This window comes from Suricata suricatta, chromosome 3 (genome assembly GCF_006229205.1).
Source record: "Suricata suricatta isolate VVHF042 chromosome 3, meerkat_22Aug2017_6uvM2_HiC, whole genome shotgun sequence".
Classification (NCBI taxonomy): domain Eukaryota; kingdom Metazoa; phylum Chordata; class Mammalia; order Carnivora; family Herpestidae; genus Suricata; species Suricata suricatta.
Genome location: NC_043702.1, coordinates 151,300,274 through 151,327,721, shown reverse-complemented (window position 1 = coordinate 151,327,721; position 27,448 = coordinate 151,300,274). Strand labels below are relative to the sequence as shown.

Here is a 27,448-nt window from a genome sequence, read left to right as displayed (position 1 = left end):
ATTGGTTAAACCGTACTCCACGGCGACACCTATCTGCAGGGGCTGGAAATGCTCATAGCGGTGGCCTGGAGGCGTTAGAGGGCTTCCATGAACACTAAGTCATCTCTGTCTCACCAGGCCTCCGCCTGGGATCTTCTTCTTCCTCCGGCTTCTTAAATGTGAGCCCGTTTCAAGTTCTGCCTCAGCCTTCTCTCTCCTCTCTCTATCCCCTTCACCTAGGAGGTGAGGAGCCTCCGCATGGTATGGAGACAACCCCCATGTGGACCTTGTCAGGTAGGAGTTTGCAAATCTCCACCCCTTTCAATTAACACTTCTTTCTAACTTTGTCTGTCACCCCTCACTGTCCACTGGAGCTGTAGCCTGACAAAGCATCCACGCACCCAGCAAATATTTATGGAGCCCTATCTTGGCCAAGGTTCCCTTCCCTAAGGGGAGATTTTTTAAAAATTCCTGAGTTTGAAGCTTAACATGTTAAGTTCAGTTCAAAGGAAGCAAGAGAGAGAAAAGGGAAGTGAGGAAGAGAGAGAAGGGAAATAAATTCAAGGAGGTGACTTCCCGAGCTGACTACAGGTTTGCAGCCAGCACAGCTGCTGCCAGGCTCCCCAGGACCTCTCCGGCAAGGCCGTGTGTGCGCCAGGGACAGCTCAGAATGGCCCCATGACAAGGTGGTGGGCAGCAGGTGAGTGGGAACTGTCTGCCGCCTTCTTCTTTCTCCTGTCTGTCTGTCGGAGTCTTGCCCGTGGGCAGAGTCCCTGCACTTCCCATGTGTGCTCCTGGCCTCTCCAGGAGGCTGCTGGGCCAGGGCCTCTGCGAATCCACCAGCCCCTCCACCAGTCCTGGTGCTGGCTGCTTCTCCGCCTATGCCCTGCTTGCAGGCACCCTGGCCGCTGGTGGTAGCGCTCCTGGATTTGAGACCAGGAAAACGGCCTGAGCCGTCACCAGGATTGCTCATGATGAGGGGCTGGGCTGAGTGGAGTGATGGGGGCCAGGGCCAAGCACCGAGCGTGTGCCAGGCACTACTGCCATTGTCTGGGGATGGAAGCATGGACAAGACCAGTAGAGTTTGCAGTGAAGAGATGGTGGACACAGAACCATGAAAAACCAGATTGAAATCTCAGCCCCGTGGATGGTCAGCCCTGGCTTGGAGCCTCTTTTGATCACTCTTTCTTCTGCCCAGCAGGGAGTCAGGACCTCTTCCCCCATCTAGGTCAGCTCAGGTGCCCAGACCACTTCTCATATTGAACTTGACCCCTCCTCTGCTTATCACAATCTGCACGTTTGTCTCCTGCGCATCCTTCAGGCTCCAATTCAAATTCCCTCCTTTCCAATCCCTCCTTTTCCTCCCTCAAATCTTCTAAATCCCCACAGCCCTGTAGCTGCATTTCTTACTCGTTATTTGCACGCTGTCTTATTTCACTGATCAATGTGTGTGTCATCTTGTGTCCCCCAAAGGGTGGGACATACTCAGATTATTGGACGAATGCATGCAAGAGGGAAAAGGGAAGGAAATTCAGCGAATGCAGAATCACGGCCTCCCCCGCAAGGGAGAGGCTGGCTGCCATTTTCCACTGAAGCATGTGTCAGAGGAAGAGAAGGGAAGTTGCTGACCTTTGATCCATTTGGACAGAGGAAATGGAAACTAAAGGCTGAAGGTGGCTTTCAAAGGTGTTAAGGATAGTTCCGCAAACATCCCCTAAAACTTTAAGTCTCAGCTCCGCGTACAGAGGCTGTGAGGACTGGGTGAGGGGAGTTCCCTTCCCTTCCCCAAGAGTGCCCTCAGGGCCAGACCCCTGGCTGGTGGCCAACATGTTCTCTGCAGGGGGCTCAAGTCAGCTCCACAGCTCTGCAGGGCTTTGTCATTCCGTTCCCCGCTCCTTCCCTCTCCCTCCTTCTCTCTTCCTTCCTCTCCATCCCTCTCTCCTTCTCTCTCTCTCTCTCTCTCTCTCTCTCTTTCTCTCTCTCTCTCTCTCTCTCTCACACACACACACACACACACACACACACACACACACACTTTCATTTAAAACCTGGTCTCAGGGGCACCTGGGTGGCTCATTCAGTTAAGCATCTAACTCTTGATTTCAGCTCAGGTAATGATCTCATGATCTCACTGACAGCACAGAGCCTGCTTGGTATTCTTCTTCTCTCTCTCTCTCTCTCCCTCCCTCAAAATAAATAAATGAACATTTAAAAAAAATAATAAAATAAAACCTGGTCTCAGAAAAGTAGAAGAATATGGAAGGGGATCAGATTCTAAAGGGCAACAACTGAAAAACAAATTGGGGTCCTAAGCCATGACTATCTGAGGGGGTTGATGCACCCTTTCCCAAGTAAGAGAAGTCGATATTGTGGGAAAACAGCCCAGCTTGGCACATCCAGGCCAAGGGCGCACCTAGCAGACACACCGCCCCCTCGTGCGGCTGCGCAAACCAGAGCAGGGGAAGGGGGAGGGGCTGCAGCTGGGGCTTTGGTCTCACTGCCCGCTCATTACTGACACCTTACCAGGCACTGCGTGTGACCAAGGGTGGGGTTCAAGGTTACTCGCTTTGCCTTTGAGGGATGTATAGTCCCACTGACCAGACATGGACAGTAGCAATGAGGCAGCACCAGAGATTCAAGCACGAGGAAGCACTTGCTGACCGTGAAGATCGTTAAGCGAGTGGCCCACCACGGAGAAAAAGGCCCATCTCAGATGGAATGTGGGGGTGAGCGCTGCATCGGATGAATCACAAGCCGGAAGGGGAGCCCTTGGGATCTGGTAGCCCGTTTCATTTGGGTTCATCTGAACTCACTTTATTTCCAAAAAAGAAAAAGAACTCACTTTATTCCCCTTTTACCTGCCAACCATTGTTGAGTCAGGGCACGGGTCCAGGCACCTCAAAGGACTATGAAACTTAGCCTCGTGCTAACAATACCGAAAATCACCGTCCTCTCTTAAGAACTTCAGACCGAGCCACATGCTTTCATCCGAGAGGACAGGGAGATGCCAGGGCTTGTCTCCCATCTCACAAGACTGGTTGTGTGTGTGTGTGTGTGTGTGTATGTGTGTGTGTGTGTGTGTGTGTGTGTGTGGTGGTGGTGGTGGTGGTGGTAGTGGTGGTGGTAGTGGTGGCAATGTGCTATGATGCAGGTGTGTAAATGGTATTAGAGTCAGAACAAGGCATGAGAACCAGACCGTCTCCCCTCCGGGCTGGTGGTGGGACGGAACCTAATGCACATGTGAGTCTAATGCTTCAACAAACAACAGCTTCCCTATACTGGGTGGCCTCTGGATGCCCAAGCAGAAGTCCCCAAAACCAGCCAGAGGCTCTGAGTGGTGCCCCCAAACCTGCGTGTCGCCTTGCAGCTTCTGACCCACACACTTCCACACCTCAAGCCTTCATTCCTCATTCTCCCCGGCACCAGCTCCCCAGTGGACCCAGCTCTCATGGGGATGCCTAACCCAGGGAGCTCTGAAGCCAAGCTTCCCATTCAACCCCACCCCCTCCACCCACACTGCTGAGCTCACCCTGGCCCTGCCTCTTTTGCAACTTTCCCAAGTCTGTGCATGAGAAGGAGAGGAGGAAAACAGACACAGACGGAAGGAGTTTGGTCTCAACACGCTCTTCTGCCCCAGAGCCTTTTTTCTCTAAACCGGCTGACATCTTTGCTCTAAGGAGACCCCCAGACTTGGAGAGAGAACCCCCCACCTGCCTGCGGAGCCTGGGTGCTAAGCCACAGCTCTAAGTAAGTGCCTTGGAAATTTTTCTCAGTTCTTCTGTCCCAGCAAGCCCTAGAGGCACTCGGGTTTGGGGAGGGCGGTGGGGAATGGAGGCAAGGAATGCAGGGGTGAGGCTTAGATCTGGCAGCTGCCGGGCTTAGATCCAACCCAAACCCCCACAACCCCCACCTCCCACTGCCCACTAGGGAAACTCCCAGGGCAGGGCAGCGAGCCAGGTGGAAGGGACTTCCCCGTCAGGCCCAGCCAGGGCCGCTGGGGCCCAGGGTCCTGGCTCAGCAGAGGAGGGCCAGCTAGCACCCGAGGTTGCCTTGCCACATCGACAGGGCACCTCCTTGGGTTGAGCCCATTGGCCGAAGGGTATCACTGGGGAAGGAGGAACTCCTAGAGTAGGAAAGGATCCTTTTGTCTTAAATCATAAATATGTCTCCTGGCACAGCTCTGCAAGGCGAGGCAAGCCAATCAGCAGAGTTGGACAGATCTGGGGTCTAGTCTCAGCTTGCCACTAACTGGTTGTTCTTGACTCAGGGATCCATCGGACTATGATGGCATTTTGTAAACTGCAGTGGGTCCTAGAATTGCTAGGCAGTATGCATTTATAAAAATAATTTCTTCAAGCTTGTCGATCAATGCCCCACCACACAAGTCCCATGGAAATAGTAACTCATCTGTATCTTAAGACCTACGCAGTGCGGATGTAGGCATATAGCACACGTGCTGGGTGGATGGACAGATGGACAGATGGATGGATGGGTACATGGATGGATAGACAGGTGGATGAATGGATAGGTGGATGGATAGAGGAAGATGAATGAATGAATGTTTATTGAAAATTCAACATTCCCAGCATGGGTCAGGCTTTATGGAGAGATAGAGAGGCGGGAGGTAGTTTCTTGTCCTCTGGGCACTGATAGTCTACATGGGGAGACAAGACTAATGCTTCCAAAGAACTTAAAGAATACGCTGAGCCTCCTGAAACCAGAGCCTTGGACACACGGCCTGGAGGGGAGCAGGTCTAGACCTGCTAGGATTTAAGAGAGCAAGGCAGAGTCGTGAGCTTTCCCAGAGGGCAATAAAGCTTTGTGCTCAGTAGATACTTTATTTTCAAAGACAAACTATTCCCACGACTGTAAATCCCATTATTTTAAGATGGATGCATTTGTCGTTTTCCAAGACGTGGTGGCAGGGAGGAGAGGAACTGAAAGTGGGGTCGTAGGAGAGAAGTGGGGAGACTGCCTGCCTCAGAATTTGCATCTTCCCCTCCCTGGTCTCCCTTGTCCTTCTTGCTTGTCAGCAGAACTGACACCTCACCTCACCAGCAAGGCAGAAGGTGGTCCCTGGGGCCAGTGGGGTAGGGAGAGAAGGGAAGTAGGATGGTGAGAGCGGAGCAAGTCCAAGAGTTCGTGTAAGACTGGTCCCCAAGCCCTAGGGCGGTGTGAGCGTGTGTGTCCATGCGCACATGTGTGCGCCAGGGGGCATCAGCCTGGGTTTCCTCTCCCAGGGACTGAGCTGCACTGTACCTCTGGCAGGTGGGCAGGACCAGGGTTCCAGGCTTCGAAGGACCGCCAGGCAACAAGGGAGAAAAGTTAGTCACATGCAGTGGGAACTGAATCGCCTGCAGATCCTGGTCTGGGTGGACCTGGGCTGGCTGAAGGCAGGGCCCTGTGTTCCAAGCCTGCTTTTCACTGTTATTTAACAGTAGAGGGTGATGACTCAGCCTGGCCTCTAAGAGGATTCCCTGGTGTAAGCATCGAGGTAGCTAAGTGGGCGGAGAGAAGCTTAAAGTGACAGCTATGGCCAAAGTCCAGCCACAGGCAGAGCCCAGAGGACATGAGAGGGGACTTCAGCCACCATCTGAAACCTACACATGCCTCCTTGGTGAGCCCACCCAGTGACTACCGCAAGCTGCCTCCCCTCGCCAGTGACCCAGTTCTGGTCACTCCCTTGTGGCGGCAAGTTACCCTGGGACCCAAGGACCAGGCTATTTTAAGTAGCAGCCTCAGCAAATCCTTCCCCTTCTGAGAATGGGGTAGGGGATCTGCAGCAGCAACGTGCTTGAAGGGCACATCCAGGGAAAGGGGAGTAGGGTGGCATGGGGTAAACAGAGCTCAGAGTCAAGGCCAAGGTGAGTCACAACGATCTGGAGAAGAAAGATTCAAGAAAAACCCAAAGAGAAGACTTTAACCTCAGAAGGGCTGGTGTGCGGCAGAGGAATATTGCCTCTTCTCTGTGGACGCAGGAGAAATCCACCCCTAGTGTAGGGAAGAGGCTTTATGGGAGCAGACCTGGCTGATCTTTCCATGAGTTTGGTTGAGATGGCTCAGGCACTGGGTGGGGATTGGAGGAGATGATCTTGAGGTCCCTCCTATGGCATGCTGGACGGCCCACACTGGTAGCTTAGGATCATGCGAGTATGCACCCCACAGAAAGTGGCAGGTGCTACACATCAGATCTCTGCCCGCCCCCATGCAATTAGTAACCATTTATCTGGGTCTTCCCCGATTCGGGGAGTCTATATTGTGTTATAAGAAATGACACATGCCGCCCTGCAGAATAGGCCACAGCCGCGAGCGATGTCCCCTTTATCCACGAGGATCAGACTCACCAAGATGAAGCAACTCACCCAAGGTCACAAATGTATGGAGGTAGAACGGTGACTCCAAAAGTCATGATCACTCCCTCAGACCAGATGACCTCCCCCTCCTGCCCCAGACACAAATGTAATTTGTCAGGAAGTCACACTCACATGACTTTGGGCTGCCATCTGCCCATGTGCTCTTTTTAAAGAAACTCTGGGGTGCCTGGGTGACTCAGTTGATTAAGTGTCCAAATTTGGCTCAGATCATGATCTCGTGGTTAACAAGTTCAAGCCCCGCATCAGTCTCTGTGCTGGCAGCTCAGAGCCTGGAACCTGCTTCAGATTCTGTGTCTCCCTCTCTCTCTGCCTCCCACCCCCCCTAAACTTGCTCTCTCTCTCTCTCAAAAATAAAAAAACATTAAAAAATAAAGGAACTAAGTTTCTTTAAATACATTTGATATTGTTTAATTACAATAACAACTAAGCCTTGTGTAACAAATTTTTAACACAAGACATATATAAAGTAAAACAATAGCTCCTATTTCTACCTTTCCCTACCTCCTATTAATCATTTAGCGTACATCTTTCCACAACTTTTTGTGTATGCAGGACAAGCACAAACAGAATATTAAATATACAGTCACAAAGGCAAGGTTGTTGTTTGTTTTTACACACTTGAGATCATACTATACAAAAATGTTTGGGGATGTTCTTTTTTATTTATTTAAATTATTATCATTTTATTCTACTTCATTACTTCACTCTTATTTTTCTTAATTTTTTCATGTTTATTTATTTAGTTTGGGAGAGAAGGAGAGCAAGTGGAGGAGGGGCTAAGAGAGAGAGGGAGGGAGAGAGAATCCGGAGCAGGCTCCACACAGTCAGCACGGAGCCTGATGCAAGGTTTGAGCTCACAAACCGTGAGATCATGACTTGAGCTGATATCAAAAGTTGGATACTTAACCAACTGAGCCTTCCAGGCTCTCATTACACTCTTTAAACCCGCCTAGTATTCCAGAATCTGAATGGATCATCATTTACATAAAGATTCTCTTATTAATGGACATTTGGGTCACAGCAATGTTCTCCAACAATCGTCTTTGTACAAACGTATGTCTGAGCAGAGATGCGTTCTGCAGGAAAGGTTCCTAAAATTAGAATCTGTGGTACATGCGTGTCAACTTTCCTTCTGCAAAAGGCTGTGCTATTCATAGCCTCTCAACAATATACAATAGTGTTTCCCCTATACATTTGCCAACACTAAATTTCACCATCAGTCTTTTTAATTTTTGCCGCTCTCTGGCAGGTAAAAGGAAATGGGATTTTTAAATTTTCTATGTCTCTAAAAATTAGCAAGGTTGAGTATCTTTTCAAACCTTATGAGTTTTCATTCCTAAGACTTCTTGGTTACTTATTCATATTCCTTGCCCACTTTTATGTTGTCTATTACCTTTGATTATCTGCAGAGAGCTTCCCAGGTAGGGGATATTGATCCTCTGTTGTATGCACACACTCTCTACCTCCCCTGCCCTCACCCCTAGTTCTCCTTCATAAGCATGTTGGCTGCGCTGTCCATGTCATGCCCACACCACCCAGCCCCTGAGCCTCTCTGACAGGGGCACCAAGTGGCAGGTGTGTGATCTTCATCCTAGTTTTATGGCAGAGACAGTAGAATGAGCAGGTAAGAGGGTGGCCTCTGGAATTAGGCCTGGATTCCAATCCCAGCTCCTAATCCAGGTCCTCCCACTTGGAGGCTGTGTTTTTGGAGAGTAACTATTTAACGCCTGTAGACACCAGATTCTTCAGTGGTAAAATAGAGACTGATTGTCCAGCAGGCTTGTTTTTGTGCTAATAATAGTCATAAAAGAGATAACATTTCTTTTTTGATGTTTTATTTATTTTTGAGAGAGTGCAAATTGGGGAGGGGCAGAGAGAAAGGGACAGAGAATTTGAAGCTGGCTCTGGGCTGACGGCAGTGAGCTCGATGTGGGACTCGAACTCACAAACTGCAAGACCATGATCTGAACCAAAGTCGGATACCCAACCAACTGAACCACCCAAGTGCCCCCAAAAGAGCTAATATCTCTTGAGCCTTTAATTTTGGCCAGTAAATATAATAATGTACTATATGTGTTAAACATCTTATAATAATATATTCATTCATTTAACCTCACAGTGATCTGCATATTTCTGTTTGCATAATCACCAAGTCCTCTAGACCGTGCCAGGCAGAAAACATGTTAGATTATAGCGTGAGCATAGATATGATTCCAGAATGGTGGCTTGTGCCCAGTGCGTGAGCACATTCCCCTCCAACTAAGCTCGCCAAGTCTGGACCCTCGTGGTCAATCCTCACAAAACAGCTCTTGTTCCACAGACCTGTTCCCTCCGCTCCTGTGTACCTCTTACCACTCTGGCTGCCTTTCTCTCCATCTCCTCCAACTCTGCTAGAGTTTTGTTGGGGGTCACCAAACCAGAGCCCAGCACCCCAGATCCTATGCACACCGATTCTGTGGATTCAAACTCAAGAGGTCAGGAGGCAACATGGCACAGAGGAGCCTTCTCTGGCCTTCAGTGCAAATGCTGACTCATGCTCGTACTCCCTGCCTGGCCTTGGATGAGATATGAATGACTTGGCGTCTCTGAGTCTCAAGTACTCATCTCACAGGGCTACTGGGAGGGGTCCCTAAGCTCTCAGGAGACACAGAGCAGCCCCTGCAGGTGCTCTACCAGTGCTAGTTCCTTCCCCACTGGTCCCTGCCTCCATTGGGTCCTGACTCCCTTTCTAAGGCACTGCATTGGCTTTTGAAGCTAAGTTGGAATCTTGTGCCAAAGCCGTTAGGGAAGAGCTCACCATGGCTCCCACTCCCCTTCTGAGCAGTAACTGATGCTTCTGAGCCACTTCTCCATTGGCTGGTTTCCCTCTGGGCAGTAACACCCATGACAAGATGCCGGCCCTGGCTAATACTTTGAATTATCTTCCTCTGCCTGTCTGGAGCATAGAGAATGGTTGCTTAATGAATGAGTCGTTGGTCTGACCTCCATGACCCATCTTAAACCTTACTTCTTCTCCCTGCTTTCTTATCTCTATACCCTTTGCCTCACCCTTCCAAACCATCCACCTTCTCCATTCACCAGTTCTCAGGGTTTTGATTCCTTCATCCACTCCCTTTGAAATAGCACCATGCCCCGCGCCTCTGACAACCACATCTCATCTCTTCAGGGCCCAGTTGGACTGCTGGCTTCTCTCCCCACCCTGAATTCCCCCAGCACTTTTTCTGTGCCTCCGTTGAGATGCTTTACACTTTCTCCCTGGTGTAATCACTCAGCCCTGTGATTTCTCCCATGATGACTCCTTAGTGTGATTTCCTTTTCACTCCATCTCCGTGCTCCTCCTTGTGTCTAGTGCAGGGCTTTGCAATGCAGTGGCCATATCGGTATGTTTTGAAGGACCGTCATGGATGACCCATGTTGCCCATCATGCCAACCCACCCTCCTGGGCTATGCAGAAGGCCCAGTGATACTAACGCTGGCTCCTGGGACAGGCAGCTCTGAGCAGAGCCTCAAGTCACCCTGGGGCCACGACGTGGCTCGCAGAGGGGCACCAGCAGTCCTATGTCCCCCCGGGGGCTAGGGACCCCTGGGCAAGGCTCTTGTGGCCAGTGGGTTCCAGCTCCAGTCGACAAAGTATTTTTCAGACAGAAGGGACCTTGAGTCTTTGGGGCCCAACTTGCTCATCCTCTAATTAGGAAACCAAGACTCAGAGAGGGGAAGTAAATGGCCCAACATCACACAGTGGCAAAGTGAAAGAATTAGAACCAAGGCCTCAGAACTCTGGTTTTGAGCTTTTTCCAGGTCCCTAAGGAAACTCATGCTGACACCTCAGACTTTTGACACCTCAGCCAGGCAGTCAGATCAAGGTTTGCTCAGTATGCCTACCTGCTGCATCCAAGTCTGGAGCACCCAGGAGTTGGGAATTGTAAACACATATGTGTGCATGAAAGGGTGGATCCAAAGAGCCAGTTAGGCACAATCCCTTGCAACAGTTTTGCCTTAGCTTGTTAAAAATAATAATAATTTGGGGCGCATGGGTGGCTCAGTCTATTAAGCATTCAATTTTGGTCCAGGTCACGATCTTACAGTTTGTGGGTTCGAGCCCCACGTCGGGCACTGTGCTGACAGCTCAGAGCCTGGAGCCTTCTTTGGATTCTGTGTCTCTCCCTCTCTTTCCTCCTCCTGCACTTGTTCTCTCTCTCTCCCTCTCTCTCATCAAAAGTGAATAAATAAACATCAAAAAATTTTTAATAATAAATATATACATGGATATGTAAAATGCACACATGCACATATATGTGTTTTTTTCTTTAGGAAAGAAACATGCATTGTTTCTTATAGGAATAATACCTGTTTGGTATGTTTGTTATTAAAAAAAAAGGAATATACTAAAAAGCACAGAGTGCTTTTACACAGCAAAAAAAAAAATGGAGCATACTAAAAAGCACAGAGTGCTTATACAATGTTAAATTGTATAATTTCCCTACCACGCAGAATTAGCCCCTTCAATTTGTTGTATATTTCTTTCTAGGCCTTTTTCTATGCAAGTAGGGACTCATTTTCATATTTGGGGTGGTATTATATATACAGTTTAGCGTCTTCTGTCTTATTTTAGACCGTATGGCATAAGCATTTTCCCACACTAGTAGAATATTCTCAAAAACTCCATGTTAATAGTTCATTGTGTGCCATGATTTATTTAACCACTTCTTTGTTATGGGATGTTTATAAACAATCCTGTGAAGAACATTCTTGAACAAGAATCTTTGCCCGCATTTCAAATGATTTCCCTAGGACAAATTCCTAGAAGTGGAGGGCAGGGACGTTTTTAAGGCTCTCAATACTTGCTGCCAAGCAGCTTTCCAGAAACATGTACCAATTATACCCCCACCAGCTGCATTAGAGAAGAGCCTTTTGATTCTGTGATTGCAGCCACACCTCGGGCTGGGGGAGGGGCGCTCTCCCATCAGAAGCCTCTCGGGCAGTCCAGACAATGGGCCCCTTGTCCTGCCCCCATCTCCTCTTCCCGCACTGCCTTCCACCCCTGGCTGCCGGTTTGACTATCCTCAAGGCCTCTGCTCAACCCCATCCCGGCTTCTTGGTGCTCCAGGCTGCCTCCAAGAACACGGTTGGTAATGCTAAAGGGTGAGACATGCATCTGTCCTGTGGGGCCACCACACCTCCAGCCTTGGAGAGACCCCCAGGGGAAGTTGAAGGAGGGTGTAAGGATTGCTGATCACCCATCTATCTTGGAGAACAGCCCCACCTGAGTCCTGGGCCCAGAGCAGTGATCTGTGCATCAAGGAAGGGAAAGTAGAGGCCAGCCTCAGGGACAATGGCCACATGGGACTCTAGTAGGCATGCAGATGACTTCTGTTTCCCTACAGGCTCTGAAGCCCCTCCATGAATCCCCGGAAGAAGGTGGACCTGAAGCTCATCATCATCGGAGCCCTGGGGTAAGCCAAGATCAGCTCAGAGTATGGGGGTTGGGAAGCAGCCTCCTACTCAAGGGCAGTGAGACCTCCTGAATATTTCCCACCAGCCATGGATCTCTCTCTGATTCAGAGTTGCTCCAGGGAGGGAGATGGGCAAATGGGGCTGGGAGCCAGGCTACCTGGTCTCTGGTCCTAAATATGCCATAACTCCACAGCAACTAGCTGTGTGAATTAGACAAGCCACTTAACATTCATCCAGCCTTGCACCTCTGTCAAATACAGGAAAGACCTGACCCATGGGACACTCAGCTATCTGCAAACCCCTCTACTCATTTGGACTGTTCCCCTACTTCTAATGCTTATTTATTTTTGATAGAGAGACAGAGAGAGACACGAGAGAGAAAGAAGCAGAGCATGAGTGGGGGAAGGGTAGAGAGAGAGGGAGACACAGAATGTGAAGCAGGCTCCAGGCTCTGAGCTGTCAGCACAGAGCCCAACATGGGACTCAAACCCATGACCCATGAAATCATGACCTGATGATCTGCCAAAGGAAGGGATAGTACTATCACTGGATAGTAATGGTAATGAGAAGAAAATGAGAAGGAAGGAAGGAGTGGTATATGTATAGCCACAGTTAAATCCTATTTGTGGAAACCTTTATTATCTACTTTAGTGGTTCCTGAATATTTCGAAAGTCCAGTCCTACTGCCCAGCACTTAAGGAAGAAAGATCTAATGTCACTGCATGAGGGTTGATGGAGGCAGCCAAAGTCGAATGCTTAACCAATTGAGCTACCAGGCACCCTGGACTGTTCCCTACTTCTAGAGTCCATTCCCTACTCCCTTGCTACTCATGTGGTCCTTTAACTACAAAGATTAGAAATTCAGAATCTCAGAGAGATGGCAGCGAGAGGGGCGTGGCAAGACTCTGAGAACAGTATGGATGTGTTTGTGTGTGTGTGTGTGTGTGTGTGTGTGTGTGTGTGTGTGTTGTTCACATGTGTCTGGGGTTTTTTCTTCAGTGTAGGAAAGACCTCCCTTCTCCACCAGTATGTGCACAAGACGTTTTATGAGGACTACCAGACCACACTGGGGGCCAGCATCCTCTCCAAGATTATCATACTGGATGACACAACTTTGAAGCTACAGGTGAGCTGTTCCATCTCCCTCTTCAGCGCGCGTCCCTGAAATCACCCCACATTCCCTAGACAGTCACTCACACAGCAGTACACCAGGAGCTTCAGGAGTCTAGAGCAGAGATAAGCAAACTTCAATTCATGGCCCAGATGTGGTCTACCACCTGTTTTTGTAAATAAAGTTTTATTAGACACAGCCATGCCCATCTGTTTACTTATGGTCTATGACTGTTTTTGCACTACAAAGTCAGAGTTGAGTAGTTGCAATAGACAAAGCCTAAAATACTTACTATGTGGTCTTTTAAGGGGAAAAAAATGCTGGTCCCGATCTGGGATGGGGGAGGGAAAAAAGGACTAATCTAGAAGTTGGGAAGCCCCACTCTTAGTCTCAGGTTCACTCGAAAACTTGGTAAATGACCTTGAGCAAATTACTCCCAGGGTCCAAATCTATCAGATGAGAATAACTGTGTCTGTCCTGATGGCCCAGGGGGAAAGTGAGAGCTCAGGTGTGAAAGTGTTCTTGGGACGCTAAATGACAGTGCAAAGGTACTGTCGTGTACATGGGCAACAGGGCTGAGCTGTCCGTATGTGAAAGGACCACGAGCCCTGCGCCAGGGCTGTCTGTCTGACCCAGAAAAGGAAACTTTGACATCATGGGACCCAGTGGGACCTACCTCCAGGCACTCATCACAGCCCTTTGGGGCGGCTGCTCTTCCCCTCCAGATCTGGGACACAGGTGGACAGGAGAGGTTTCGCTCCATGGTGTCCACATTCTACAAAGGCTCTGATGGCTGCATCCTGGCTTTCGATGTCACTGACCTAGAGTCCTTTGAAGCCCTGGACACCTGGCGGGGTGATGTCCTGGCCAAAACTATTCCGATGGAGGCGTCCTACCCCATGGTGGTGCTGGGAAACAAGATTGATCTCGCAGACCGCCAGGTACCGTTCCTACTTTCATTCATTCGCCAAACATGACGTGAGCACCTACTCTATGCCAGGCACTGTGGTAGGTCCCACACATACAGAGCTGAATCAGACACAGTCCTTACTTTAAGAACATGGCGCTCTCATAGTAGATACAGACACTTTAAAAGATGCTTATGATACATTATGGTAAACAAAATGATAGAGATGTACCTTGGATATTTGGCAACCACAGGGAAAAGGCATCTACAAAAACTTAGAATAGAGAAAGCGCTTCCTAGGGGAGGTGGGTTCCCGGATGAAGAAACAGCATGGGTTAAGGCAAGAAATAGCATAATGTGAGCTGAGCAATGAATGCGATTTTGTCTAGAGACAGGGAGTGGAAGAATTAAGGCATCAGAGGTAGGCAGGTGGAATTTTAATTAACCTGTAGAGCAGTATTTCTGTCCAGGGTCAGGTAGAGGATCGCAGTTATAAATTCTTGAATCTGTAAATTTTCTGGGAAAGTAGTAATATATGTTTTTCTTACCATAAGCATACATTGGATTATCTGACTAAGCAATGGCAGCGGGGGCCCATGGCTACAGGGACCCACCTCACTCGTGTAGGTGTTTTCTATGCAGTAGCATTGATTAGAGCTCTTGCCTCATTGCCTACTAATGAGAAAACAATCGAGGGGGACTTAATTCATAAAAGATGCTCTTGTGCCAAACAAAGCTTAAATGACCTCAAAAAGAACCATTTGAACAAGATTGTCTTAGTGTTTCCAATAGAGAAAAAAATGAGGAATTGAGCCATCATATTTGAACTATGGTTTCACAGTGGTTCAAATAGATAAAAGTGATAGAACTGAGGCATCATTTGGAAGGAAGAAAGGAAGGAAGGAAGGAAGGAAGCAAGGAAGGGAGGGAGGGAGGGAGGGAGGGAGGGAGGAACGAAGGAGATTCTGACTTTTTCTCAGTGAAGTCAGGGGCACCATCTTCTATTGAACAGGAGGAGGAAGGGGACCAAGTAGAAGTCTCAAAAACCATGGTGAAGCTCTCCCAATTACTCTGGAGAGCAAAAAAGGACAAAGACAGGGATGGATGGGTGGATCTAGGGGCTCCGCTGAAGAAGGAGACCAGGCGTGGGAGCTGGTGTCTGGCTTGCTTTTCTCCAGCAGCCATGTATGGAGTGGGAGCCAGGAACGAGGGGCCTGGGACTGAGGTTTTTCCAGACTAGAGTAGCTGAAGAGGAGCAGTGTGGGGGCACCGACAAGCCACCAGGGAAGAGGAGAGCCAAGGGAAGGTTTGGAGGAGCAGCAGCTCGCTGGAGTGTCCAGGTGGCAGGGCAGGGCTGGAGGAGTGCGGGCAGGAGCAGGTTGAGAAGGAGGAGAACTATGTCATGGAATGCGAGACCAGATTTGCTGCTTGACGGAGGTCCTGGGGTCAGGCCCTGGGCAGAAGAGGCTGAAGTGGAGAGAAGATGCGTTCTGTCGGAGGGGCAGGAATGGGGAGGCTTCAGTGGGAGGTGGAGACGACAGGGTGAGCACAGAAACAAGCAGGACGGAAGGAGCCTGTGACGACTGGAAGGCTGGAGGGGTCCATCCCAGCCTCAGGGGAGGAGCTTTGCTCTGCAGAGAGAGAGGAAGAAGAGAGATCAGAAAGCAGCAGTGGGGCCCCAGGCAAGCCATCCCCATCTCTGGGGTCTGTGGTGAGCAGGGTATAGACATACTTCCCATGGGTAAGGGCGACAGAGGGACCAGAGACTCCAGGAAAAGCCAGGGCTCAGCCAGGACAGGGAGGTGAGAGAGGACCCTGGAGGAGGGGAGCCAGGGCAGTTTGTCCCTCCACAGGGCAGCCCCGGGAAGGGCACTGCAGAGTAGGCGTCAGCGGAGGTGCGGAAGCCCTAAGCAACAACGAGATGCGGGCAGGGAAGTAGACAGGAGGAACCGTGAGTGAGAGGAGGGGGCGCTGGGACACCACTGCCCTCCAATGTCCTTGTTTTGCCCCCGCTTAGCAGAGGGTTTGGGGCACAGAGAGGGCCGGCTGGGAGGCGTGCTCTGGGCGCTCCCTTGCACAGGGGTGAGTGCATACAAGAGAGCTACCTGAAGGAGCGCCTTCACGTCCATGCTTGCTGCGTGCCCTTGGCCAGCTCCAGCGTCCTCACCTGTGAAACAGACCAGACGCGATTCCGTGAGGTTGCCTGGGGACTGAAGGGAAGGATGGCTATGAAGCATTCGGCAAACTTAATAAACAGAAACCGTTATTATCTTCCCTCTTATTTTCTCCAAGGGATGAGCTGAGAAAACACGGGAGTTTTTCTCACTTAATAAAAAGGAAATAAATGTTGAAAAGTCTACTGCTAGATTTGGGATGAGGAAACAGTTCTGGAGTTGGATGAGGATGGCGACACAATGGGAATGTCCTTAATGCCAATAAACTGGGCACTTAAACATGGTTGACGTGGCAAATCTTATGTTTACATAGACTGGCCCACAATAAAAAAGAGATATCTCCCCAGAGGGATTTTAAAGAAATTGTTGACTTCGATTTTTTAAAATCCCTGTTCCTTCTACAGAAGGTAATAGTGAAAAAAATATTAGTTTGCTAGAGAAAACAGTTCTGCAAGCACCTATGTGACATGGAATTTATTCACTAGGATGCGAATTCTTTGCTCGATATTCAGGTAGGCCGTTTCTGACTGATCACTGATTCATAACACGGGGTTATATTTTCTGACAACCTTCTCTGTTATTTTTGGTAGTGGTTTATTTAATATGTACTTGACACATGAATTTTAATATTTATACAATTGATCGTTTAAAAACATTGGAGATGATAAGGCATCATAAATAAAAGTATGCAAATTGAGCTAGTTTTGTCAAACATTTGGCCCCTGATGAACAAACAAAATGATAACAGGAGAAGTAAAATGTTAATAGTATATATTGTCAGCCCAAAGCAAAATTAACAGAAGAAAAGCTTTCAAAAATTTCCTATTTCCCAAGCCTCCGGTACTGCACCCTGAGTTTATTTCCACAGTCAGAGCCTAAATTATAAAGAGCTGTTATTCTGTAAATAAATAAAGGACAGGATGATTGAAACAATCACGAAATTGTAACAAGAACTGGAAGCAAATAGTGAATAGCACTGTCTGGGTGGCTTTCTTCCCAGGCCCGCTTACTGGGGTTGAGTTCGGGAGGGGAGAAGGGACATACAACAAGAATGTTAATTTGCAACATAATCTCAACTGACATTTTGAGGCCCGTATTTAATCACTCCATATAAACCCAACAGAGAAAGATCAGGGGGCAAATGAGATAAAACATCTGTCACAACCAGGCACCAGACAGGCCCGGTCACTGTCCGGTGGGAGAGAATGGAGCCAAGATCAGTGGCTGGTCACAGCCTGGTCCCCCCAGGTCTGTTGCTGGGTGACCTTCGGCACTAATCCTGGCTTCTGCTTCTCATGCCATCAAGTATAAAAGATCTCCTTACATCCTCGAGAAGCAGAGTCCTTTAACCTTCTTTCACTTGACTACAGTTTTTACTGCAACCCCTGAACATCAGTGATGTGCCCAGTAAAATGCCCATCACCTGGTAAGGGTGGGGAGTGGGCAAGGGGAAGGCACCGGGAGAAGCCTGAGTCCAGTCCACACACGTAAGGACTTTAAGAGATAGGAAGCCCTTTGCATTTCTAAGGTCCCTTCAAGGTACAACGTGTTAATTTCTAGTGCTTATTTATTTGTGGGTTACTGGTGAGGACCATACAAATCACCAGCTACCCTTGACCCTTCCTCCAAGGAGTTCAGAATGTTCCTGAGATGTGAGCCTTCTTGTCTGTTCACCGGGCCTTGGGCATCTGTGGTCCATGGAAGGGAGCAGTCCTGGCCAATTCTGGGCCCCTCCTCCTAAAGACAGGAAGGTCTTGGAGATCAGAGGCCAAGATCAAAAGGCCTGGGGTTTCCCCAGAATCTGGGCACGGGGGTCAGCTAGTCCCCCAAAGGGCAGACTGCTTAGTTGACCTCTGGCTGTACCCTCGGGTCTCACATGGCAAGCCTCCCAATGCCAGGCAATGCTGGTGTCAGCAGAGGTTCAATGGGAGGCCACCGTGAGTCCCTGGTGCTGCCGCCACTCCTGAGGCCAGGAAATGGGGGACAGTGAAGCTTCCTTTAATCCCAATGAGATAGTCATCTCTAGAGCCTGCCGGAAGGAGGCATTCTCTGATTTCCCCGGGCTGTGCTGGCTTCTGGGAGAAGGGCAGAATGTTCATCTTCATGGTAAAAACCCTGGCTCCCTTAAGCAAAATGAAATCATGGCTATAAAGCACCAAGCACAGCCAATGTTCGATACACGGCCCTTTCCTCCTCCCTGAAATATTTCATTAGGCATTAAACTCAACGGTTCCAATTGTCTTTGGAAGTAACTCCCAGGGCTCTCCGGCATTTTCCAAACCAACACGCTCAAACTCTGATCAGCCATCTGCATTCGAGCAGAGATGTGCCCGTTCTACCTGTACTGAGTGGCCCCCACTGCCAGGCCAGGAGTGGAGGTGACTGTGAGCCTGAGCTCCGGGAACCAATGGTCTGGCGGGAGAGGCAGGAAGGGCACTGTTCTCATGCAGTGCCCTGCAGAGGGCAGTTCCAATGCCACGGGACCTCTGAGCTGGACTGCATTCCAGCTCTGTCTTTCCCAGCTGTGCGATCCGAGGCACATCTCTGAACCTCCCTGAGCCTCTGTATTCTGATCTAGAAAATGAGCTAATAAGACCCATCTCACAGGGTCACTGGGAGGATTGAATGAGTTAGTATGACAATGCATCTAACACAGTATCTGCCTCATAGTCGTGGCTTATTAACTGTTCCCAGGACTCTACCCTGGGGAAGGAGGGTTAGCAAGGACCTGCGTCTGCTCAGCAGCAGACCTCCTGGGTGCGGGCCTGGGTCAGCCAGCTCAGGCAAAGGAGGCCCTCCACCCGAGCTAGTGTCCGTCATGTTTGTCTTTTAAAGGGACTGAAGAAGGAGCCTTAGGAACTCAGTATATAGTTCAGTGGGCACTAGTTCTGCCAAGCCTGTGTTCAAATCCTGCTCACCCCCACCCATGCTGAGCACATTTATGTTCTCCAGTCCTCAGTTTCCTCATTTGGAAAACAGAGCTCAAAATAGCCACCTCATAGATTTATGTTAAGAAGTAACGCATGTGACGGGCACCTGGGTCGATTAAACGTCCGACTTCATCTCAGGTCATGATCTCACGTTTGTGGGTTTGAGCCCCACATCCAGCTCTGTGCTCACAGCTCAGAGCCTGGAGCCTGCTTCGGATTCTGTGTCTCTTTGTCTCTCTGCCCCTCCCCAACTTGAGCTCCATTTCTCTCTGTCTCAAAAATAAACAAATGTAAAAAAATCAGTTAAAAAAAGAAATAACTCATGTGAAATTTCAGAGACATGGATGATTCTCAACAAATGGGAGCAGCAGTGGGGATGGTGAGATACGACGGGGTAATGAGTGTGGGCAGCACGACCACGGTGGCCATGGTGATACCGCGATCCTTTCTTCCCCTCATCCAGGTGTCCCAGGAGGTAGCCCAGGGCTGGTGTAAAGAGAAAGATATTCCCTACTTTGAAGTCAGTGCCAAGAATGACATCAACGTGGTTCAAGCCTTCGAGATGCTGGCCAGCCGGGCTCTGTGCAGGGTGAGTGGCTCTGGTGGCATCATGTGCCAGGCTGCCCCCTGAGGATGGGAAACTCGGGGGCTTCCAGAGAAGAACACTGGGCACAGGTAGGGACGAAGATAGGACGGGACGGTGTGTCATCTCGATTAGTTGCCAAAAGGATTCCGCAGCCCTCTGCTTCTGGAAACACAGAATTCTGGGAAAAACCTACCTTAGATTATATACTTAGTGGTTCCTCAGTCTGGCTGGTGATCACTGTGGAGCCTCTAAAATATACGGTTCTGTACCTCCTCCCTAGACATAATAATGCAGGGGGGGGTGCTGGGAACTGATGGTCTAGATCAATCCCAACTGGCGAGATAACAGCCCCACAGTGCCAAGCATTTGTCCAGATGGAAGATCACAGCTGCAGGAGTTGCCAACATCCTGCGATCACACAGATGGACCACTGTGGCCCATGTGGAGCGTGTCCTCTGTGCCCGGCAGTGTGCACGGCTAAGGGCCCCTGGCTCTCTGGAGGGGAGTCTGGTAGGCCTACGTGTGGTTACAGTACAGGTGCATGGTTCAAAGGATTTGGTGAGGGGGCCCCAGAAGGGGGGGCATGCAGCCCAACTATGAGGGATGGGAGAGGGGGACGTGGGGGAAGATCAGGGAAGACAGCCTGGAAGCAGTAACAGGGTTTTCGTCCCCTTCCAATATGGAGTCCGAGGGATTAGCACAGGGAAGATTCAGTTTGTCTCATCTTTCTGCCATATTTAATCACGGTAGGCTTCTTAGCAGAGGGGGAAAGCTCATCACAGCAATGATTTTGAATTGAAGAAAGGAGGATGGACGGGGGTTTTCCCTATGTGGGCGGGCCTGCTGTCATTGCCGGTGATGGGCGGCCTGGACCTGTGCTGCCAGCTGCCCTGGACAGAAGTGCTCTGTGGCCCCATCTGTGGTCGCCCGCCTCCCCAAGCGGCTGCCCAGGGAGAAGCCTTGACCTCAGGCTTGGGCCCGACACAAGCTATACTCTTATGCTTCCCCTCCCAGCCCCCCAGCCCTCCCTGCCTCGTGTTAAGAGGAAGCAGAGGGTGTCTGTCTGTAGCACACGACCAAGAAGTATGGCTTTATGATACAGTCTGTAACGTCGGCCCTTAAACCACAGATGCGCCTGCCCTTGCCATTCCCCTGGAAAGCTGAAGAATGCCGTTTGACCTTGTATGTTGAAATACGATAAAGGATCCTCCACAAACCCAGTACAGTGATTGCCAAATGCTTAGTCACAGGGAGACTCCATCAGCCCACAGCCAGTGTCTGTGTGTCAGCATCTGTCCTTTCTGAAGGAGTGCCCTTGGTTCTTTTTTTTTAAATATATTTGTTCTTTTTAAATTTACATCCAAGTTAGTTTGCATGTAGTGGAATAATGACTTCAGGAGTAGAACTCAGTGGTTCCTCCCCTACATGTAACCCCCAGTGCCCATCCAACAAGGGTCCTTCTTAACGCCCATCACCCACTTAGCCCCTCCCCCTGCCCCCCTCCAGCAACCCTCAGTTTGTTCTCTGTATTTAAGAATCTCCATGCTTTGTCTCCCTCTTTGTTTTTATAATATTTTTGCTTCCCTTCCCTTATGTTCATCTGTTTTGTATCTTAAGGTCCTCGTATGAGTGAAGTCATATGATATTTGTCTTTCTCCAACTAATTTTGCTTAGCATGATACCCTCTAGCTCCATCCACGTAGCTGCCAATGGCAAGATTTTATTCATTTTGATTGCCGAGCACTACTCCATCGTATATACGTACCACATCTTCTTTATCCATTCGTCTGCCGATTGGCTTGTCCTTTATTCTTAAAGTTACATCTTTTGTGCTATATCTACTTTATGAAACTTGTTTGGTTGGTTGTTGTTGTTGTTTTATTTTTTTTAGTATTTATTCATTTATTTTTAGAGAGTGTTTGAGAGCACAGGGAAAGGGCAGAGAGAGGGAGACAGAGCAGGCACTGTGCCGGCCGCCAGTGCAGAGCCCAATGCGGGGCTTGAACTCGTGAACCATGAGATCATGACCTGAGCTGAAACCAAGTGTCAGATGCTCAACAGACTGAGCCCCCCAGGCACCCCTGTTGTTGTTTAATATCCTACTTGGAAAAAGAACGGCTGAGCAGCCCTAGGTCAGCCCGTTGTGTTGATGGGGGGAATTCACTGATGAGGAGTCTAGGAGTCACAACATGGTATCCACATTCAAACTGACCTGCATTTGAATCCTGCCCTGGTGTTTTTGAGTGGATCCCTGAGCATGACATATGACTCCTCTTGAGCCTCCGTTTCCTCATCTGTAAGATGGAAATAATACAGTCCTGTAAACATTTCCTGAGTTGTCAGGCTAGGGCTGGGGATAGAGACCTCAGTGGCTCCAAGGTCAGGTAGAGGAGTAAGACATTCGTGAACAGGTTGTCGTAGAGGTAAGTGCCACAGAGGGGGCAAAGTCAGGGCATAGAGATGACTAAGGGGTGGCTGGTGGTGAGGGTGGGCAAGGATGCTCCCCAGAGAAGTGGCCTGTTACTAGGGTATTGAAAGACAACGCACAGTTTGCAGGTGGCCATGGGAGGATGGGGGAGGGGCAGCACAGGAGAAGGACAGAGAGGAGAGCATGGCCAGAGGCCCAGGCGCCAATCCACAGGGCTCATGTGAGGACTCAACCGCGGTCCATCTGTCAGAGGGGGAAACGTGTCATTCAGGGACTCAAGTGTGCGGGGCAGGGGGGGGGGGGAGCGATGAAGCCCATGAGGTCAACCCTCTAGCTCCATCCACGTAGCTGCAAATGATCACAAAGGTCTAGAGACGCCCCCCCAACCAAGTGCTTGGCCTTCAGGCAGCAGGCCCGTAGTGTCCAGACCAAGCTGCTGGGCCCGAGGCACACAGGGGCTCACCTGGCACCTTGAAGCCTCACATGGTGTGTCTTTTCCTTGGAAATTTGGAGGAGAAATAGTTTCACGTCAAGACAAAACAAACATTATGACTAGAGCATAGAATGTAAAACTCGGGTGCATTTTTAAAGTGAAACTGGGGTTTTCACACCTGTATTGTAAGGTCAAATGAGTTTTCAAAGACATTTCCGACAAGGGCCTCTCCCCTCCTCCCCAGGGGGTGGCGGACTCATGGGTACTGGGGTGTTTGAGGCAGACGTGAGAGGTGGCAGGGGTGGGAAGCCCCAGGCTGGGGTGAGACACCTGGGGGTCTGAAGCCCGGTAGATCTGACTGTAATTCCTAGCTCCCCCTGTGACTCACTGTGTGTCCTAAAGCAAGTCATGCGGCCTCCCTAAACCACCAACTTCCCTCTCTCTAAAGGATGAATAATCTCTTCCTAATGGGGTTGTTGCAGAGACCAAGTGAAACAACTCCCAGGACAGAGAGAGCGTTCGATAAAAGGTTGCTGGGGTCGCCTCGGTGGCTCAGATGGTTAAGAGCATAGGACTCTTGGTTTCAGCTCAGGTCACGGTTTCAGGGTTGCTGGGTTAGAGCCCCACGGTGGGCTCTGTGCTGACAGCAGGGAGCCTGCTTCCAATGCTCTCTTGCCCTCTCTCTCTGCTCCTCCCCTGCTCACACCCTCTCTCTTTAAAGCTGGCAGTGTGGACAACGGCACAGGCTTCTATTCACAAGGGGCTCCCGGCCCCCCGCCCCCGGGACTCGGGTAGACGTGGGTAGGGGCACACTCAGGGGTGATGAACCAACGGGCCCTGCCCCCAGGTTCCAAAGATGCAGCAAGGCAGTTGCTGATCCCGGTCATGGCCTCTGGCTTGAACGGTGACGGAGGGACCCGCAAAGTACCAACAGTGAGAGAATGCTTCCCAAATCTGCCTTGCGAGGGGAGATGGACCAGGGTAAAAGGGGCTTAGGCCATGATGTTCTGCCCTCCCTGGTCCCTTCCTGGGAGATGCAGAAATATCGGGATTTTCACCGCATCAGCTCCGGGGAGTGAGAGGGCCCCGACACCGCGGCGGGGTCCAGGCGGAGGACGGGACGTGCCCAGGGCTGCAGAGGCTGGAGCCCACACACCAGGCCGGGGAGGTGCTGGGGACAGGGAGCCCCTTGGCCCCATTCTCTCTTCTCAGGCACCCTGGGTGGACTCCGCTCTGTCAGGGTGAGAGCCGGGGAAGCCCCGGGGCACCCTGGGTCAGGTCTGTGAGCAGTGGGCTAGGATCCCCCCCCCAGCAGAGGGGGAGATCAATCTGGGGTGTGCGGACATCTCCAGAGAGATACACCTTCATTTGGAAAGCATACATGGCCCCCCCAACCCCCACACTAATCCTTCCTGTTAAAATAAATATAGATAAATTCCAATAACTCTAAACGATCTGCAGACGGGGTGCGCCTGGGTGGCTCAGTCAGTTAAGCGGCCGACTTCGGCTCAGGTCATGATCTCACGGTTTGTGATTTCAAGCCCTGAGTCGGGCTCTGTGCTGACAGCTCAGAGCCCGGAGCCTGCATAGGACTCTGTGTCTCACCTCTCTCTCTGCCCCTCCCCTGCTTATGCTCTGTCTCTCTCAAAAATAAATAAGCATTAAAAATAATAATAATAATTTGCTGAGGGATGCTCAAGGCTCATCACCCAGCCGACTAAGGCCCTGAGACCTGACCTGGGAGGGCCGAGAAACAGGGGCTTTCAGGAAACAAGCTACACGGAAAAGGGCTCGGTCCCAGGCCCAGCCCCGTGAGCTCTGCGCGTGAGGCTAGATGATCCCTCAGTCGTGGGGCATCAGGGGACCATCCCCTGTGCCTCGGGAGCCACCATCATCAGGGTGCAGCGGCTGAGGCCTGATACCATCTCCTGGGACAGGGATGTGACACTCCCCAGTGGTGATGGGCGCTGCTGGGTAAGAGCCACTCACGCACACAATACCAGCTACGGGGGAGCACGGATGCCCAGCCCAGTGATTGGTGAGAGCCGGGCAGAATAAAGAGATGGGGTCCCTTTAAGAAGAGACCCTTGAGCCCTAGCAGTCACCTCCTGCAGGATGGGCCCCCTGCCCTCACCTGAGCCAAGAGGTATGGGTCCTGGGAGAGAAGTGGCCTGCTTCGTTGGGACACAAGCGTTTGGAAAGGTAGCATAGAGACAAATAGGCCCAGTGGAAAGCCTGGGTCTAGTTTGGGGGGTACGGAGGCCGTGGGAAGGACAGAGAATTGACCGGGCTTCTCAGGAGCCAGGGGTGGCCGTGGGGGGAGGCTGGGAGGTGGACATGGCAAAAGAGGGTTGGGTGTGGGGGTGTTGGTGCAGAGAGGTTTCCAGCAGAAATAAGGAGGAGATCATCATCATCTCTGCCTGAGGTCAGATGTCACCTGAGTTGTTCCTCTGGAGAATGGAAAGTTATGGGACCTTGTTGGAGGTCAGGAGAGTTGGACCACCCAACTGCTCTGGGCTCCTGGGAAGAAGCTGGAGGAGGTGAGGAAAGAAGAGGGTGGAGAAGGCCAGGGCCCCACCCCCACCTCCACCGTTAGTTTCCTAACAATGCAGTGGCGGGAGATGGGAGGGAGGGGCAAAAAAAGCCCCACCACCATCGACCAGTAAGAAGCAGAAGGCAGGTGGGTCTCTTTGCCTCTCTGGATGTGAACTCTGCCTTCTCTTCCTTCCCCAGTATCGAAGCATCTTAGAGAATTACCTCACTGACTCCATCAAGCTCTCCCCGGAAGACCAGTCCAGGAGCAGATGCTGCTGACCTTCCAGACTCCCACTCTGATGCCCAGACAAAGCCTGCCCAGGGCCTGGGCATCCTCCTCCCCTCCCCCGCCTTCTGCCCAAGCCCAGCCAGGCAGCCTAGGCTCTGTGGCCAGAGCCCTTGATGCCCTCACATCCGTGCTGGGCCCAGCTCAGAGTGCAGCCCCTGCCTCGGGCTGAGTGCAGTGAGGACAGGGCTGGGCCCTCGGGGGCCCTCGGAGGCCCCGATGGAACCTAGAACATCACAGCCCAATCCTGGGCCTGCAGGAGGCACAGCTCCTGGGCTGGCTCTGGCCTTCCTGCCACCTGTCCCCCCAAACACACGCCCTGTCCAGAATGCACACCTCTGCAGACAGACGGGCCACCGTGTCTGGAGTCCTGCTGTGTCCTCCTGTGGCCTGGCCTTCCTCACCCCCACCGCCACGCACCCGCAAAGCTGCAGCACAGTTTTGGACCAGAGCGTGGCTTGGGTCACCCCAGCTACCAGCGCTGGAAAGCGAGGGCCTGCCTCAACCCCCGATGGCCACCGTCAAGCCTGGAACAGCACCCCACCCCTGCAGGGTACGGGACTGAGGGAGCCCAGGAAAAGGCACCAATGACTGGCTCAGTCCTCTCTGCTGGATGCTCGGACAACTCCTTTAAATCTCTCTGAGCCTCGGCTTGCTCATCTGTCAAATGGGGGTGTTATGTGTCCTGCTGACATCAGAGTATATGGTTGTGAGGACCAGAAGCTCTGCTTAAATTTCAGTTGCTCTTGTTGATATGCATCTATTTATTTCTTCAACAAGTACTGTTGAATATCTGCAACAGACAATGCACTGAGGTCCAGTGACAAATGAAACAAACAAGGACCCTGCTCTCCTGGACGCGGCATTCTGATAAGGGAGGGAAGTGATAGGCGGAGAATTTAAACAGATATTTTCAAATAGCAGATAAGTGTTTGGACAAAACAACCAAGGTAATGGGACAGAAAGGGACAGAGACTGGGGTTGCTGCTGTTTCAGACAAAGTGGTCCAGGGAGGCTTCCCTGAGGAGGTGTCATTTGGCCCAAGATGACTTTCACTAGAGATCAGGACAAAGAGCATTCTACAGATAGGGAGCCAAGGCCCTGAGGTGAGGACAAATTTGCTGTGTTCTAGTAACAGTGAAGAGACATTTATTCACCTGAAGACTCAAAGCTGCTGTCCCTGAGGCACGCAAAGGGGACCCTGCCCCGAGTGGCTCCTTGATGCTTTGCTGACTGGCCACCAGAGGGCAGCAGAGCTCCTTCCCTTCTACACTGAGTGGCCCGTGGCTTCTCCATGATGGTGAAGAGGGGCTTTTCTCTCTGTGCTGATCCTCAAAGCTTGTTCTCAGGCTGGGGGCGTGTTCGGCCCCGTGAGATTTATGGGGCAGGAGAATCCTCATTCCTTACACCTAGTAGGAAATAGGCAAAAACTGTAACATCAATGATTCAGGCAAGAAATCCACATAAGTGACAAATACTAGAATTGAGGGGCCTGGAAACCTCAATAGGCAGGACCCAGCCTGAAGGGGATGGACAGGATGACCACTCAGAGGCTCCCAAGTCCTATCCATGGCCCCCATGGAGGTCTCCTGTCTACACAGAAGTATCCAGCCCTGAGTTCTGAGCAAAGCAGGGATGTAAGCCTAGGACCTCTGATGTCATCTGACTCTGAAGATACCCCCAGAGGTAGGGAATCCTGGGAGATGGGGGGAGGGGTCAGAAGGAAAGTCTGGGGAGCCTCGTCTCCCCACCCAGCTGTGGGGAAAGGACGGGCTCGTCCTGGGCAGCAGCGTGGATCAGACACAGAGCAGGGGCTAGGAGCATGCCGCCGTCTCTGTGCCCTTCCTGGGAGCGGCACCCTACACCTCACAGGCTCTCCTGGGAGTCCGTGGACCCTGGATGGGATGTGTGGCATTTGGGCACTTGTGTCCTGTGTCTGCCGCACCGAGGGACACGAGAGCTGTTTCAAGATGTGTGCAACAAACAATAAATGTGTCCTTCTTTCTTTTTATCCTTTTTAGTGTTTTGTTATTTAGTTTTAAAAAAATAAAAGCAGCAACATGTTTCCATAGAGCAAATTCAAGGGAAGGCAACAAAAAGTGAAACAGGGCAGCTTACATAGCAGTGCAAAATGAAATGCCCCGCCCTTGTTCAACACTGATTGAGAACTCAAGACGGTGACAGAGGCCCAGGGTCCTCAGGGGAGCCGGGTACGCCACGCGGCGAAGCCTGTCCCCAGGGAAGCAGCTGT

At 50.8% G+C, this 27,448-nt stretch overlaps 1 protein-coding gene across 2 annotated transcripts; it reads left to right on the top strand.

Annotated features, from left to right (window-relative positions):
* Positions 1-551: 551 nt before the first annotated feature.
* RAB7B (RAB7B, member RAS oncogene family) lies at positions 552-27,208 on the top strand. 2 transcript variants are annotated; one of them, XM_029935594.1, is made up of 7 exons: positions 552-679; positions 3,657-3,726; positions 11,738-11,806; positions 12,807-12,933; positions 13,644-13,859; positions 19,393-19,518; positions 25,110-27,208. In XM_029935594.1, exons 3-7 carry the CDS (start codon positions 11,754-11,756, stop codon positions 25,188-25,190), a joined length of 603 nt encoding a protein of 200 aa, XP_029791454.1. In that variant the 5' UTR covers positions 552-679; positions 3,657-3,726; positions 11,738-11,753; the 3' UTR covers positions 25,191-27,208. The 2 variants fall into 2 exon arrangements, with proteins under 2 accessions (XP_029791454.1, XP_029791456.1); XM_029935596.1 differs by lacking the exon at positions 3,657-3,726.
* The last annotated feature ends 240 nt before the right edge of the window (positions 27,209-27,448 follow it).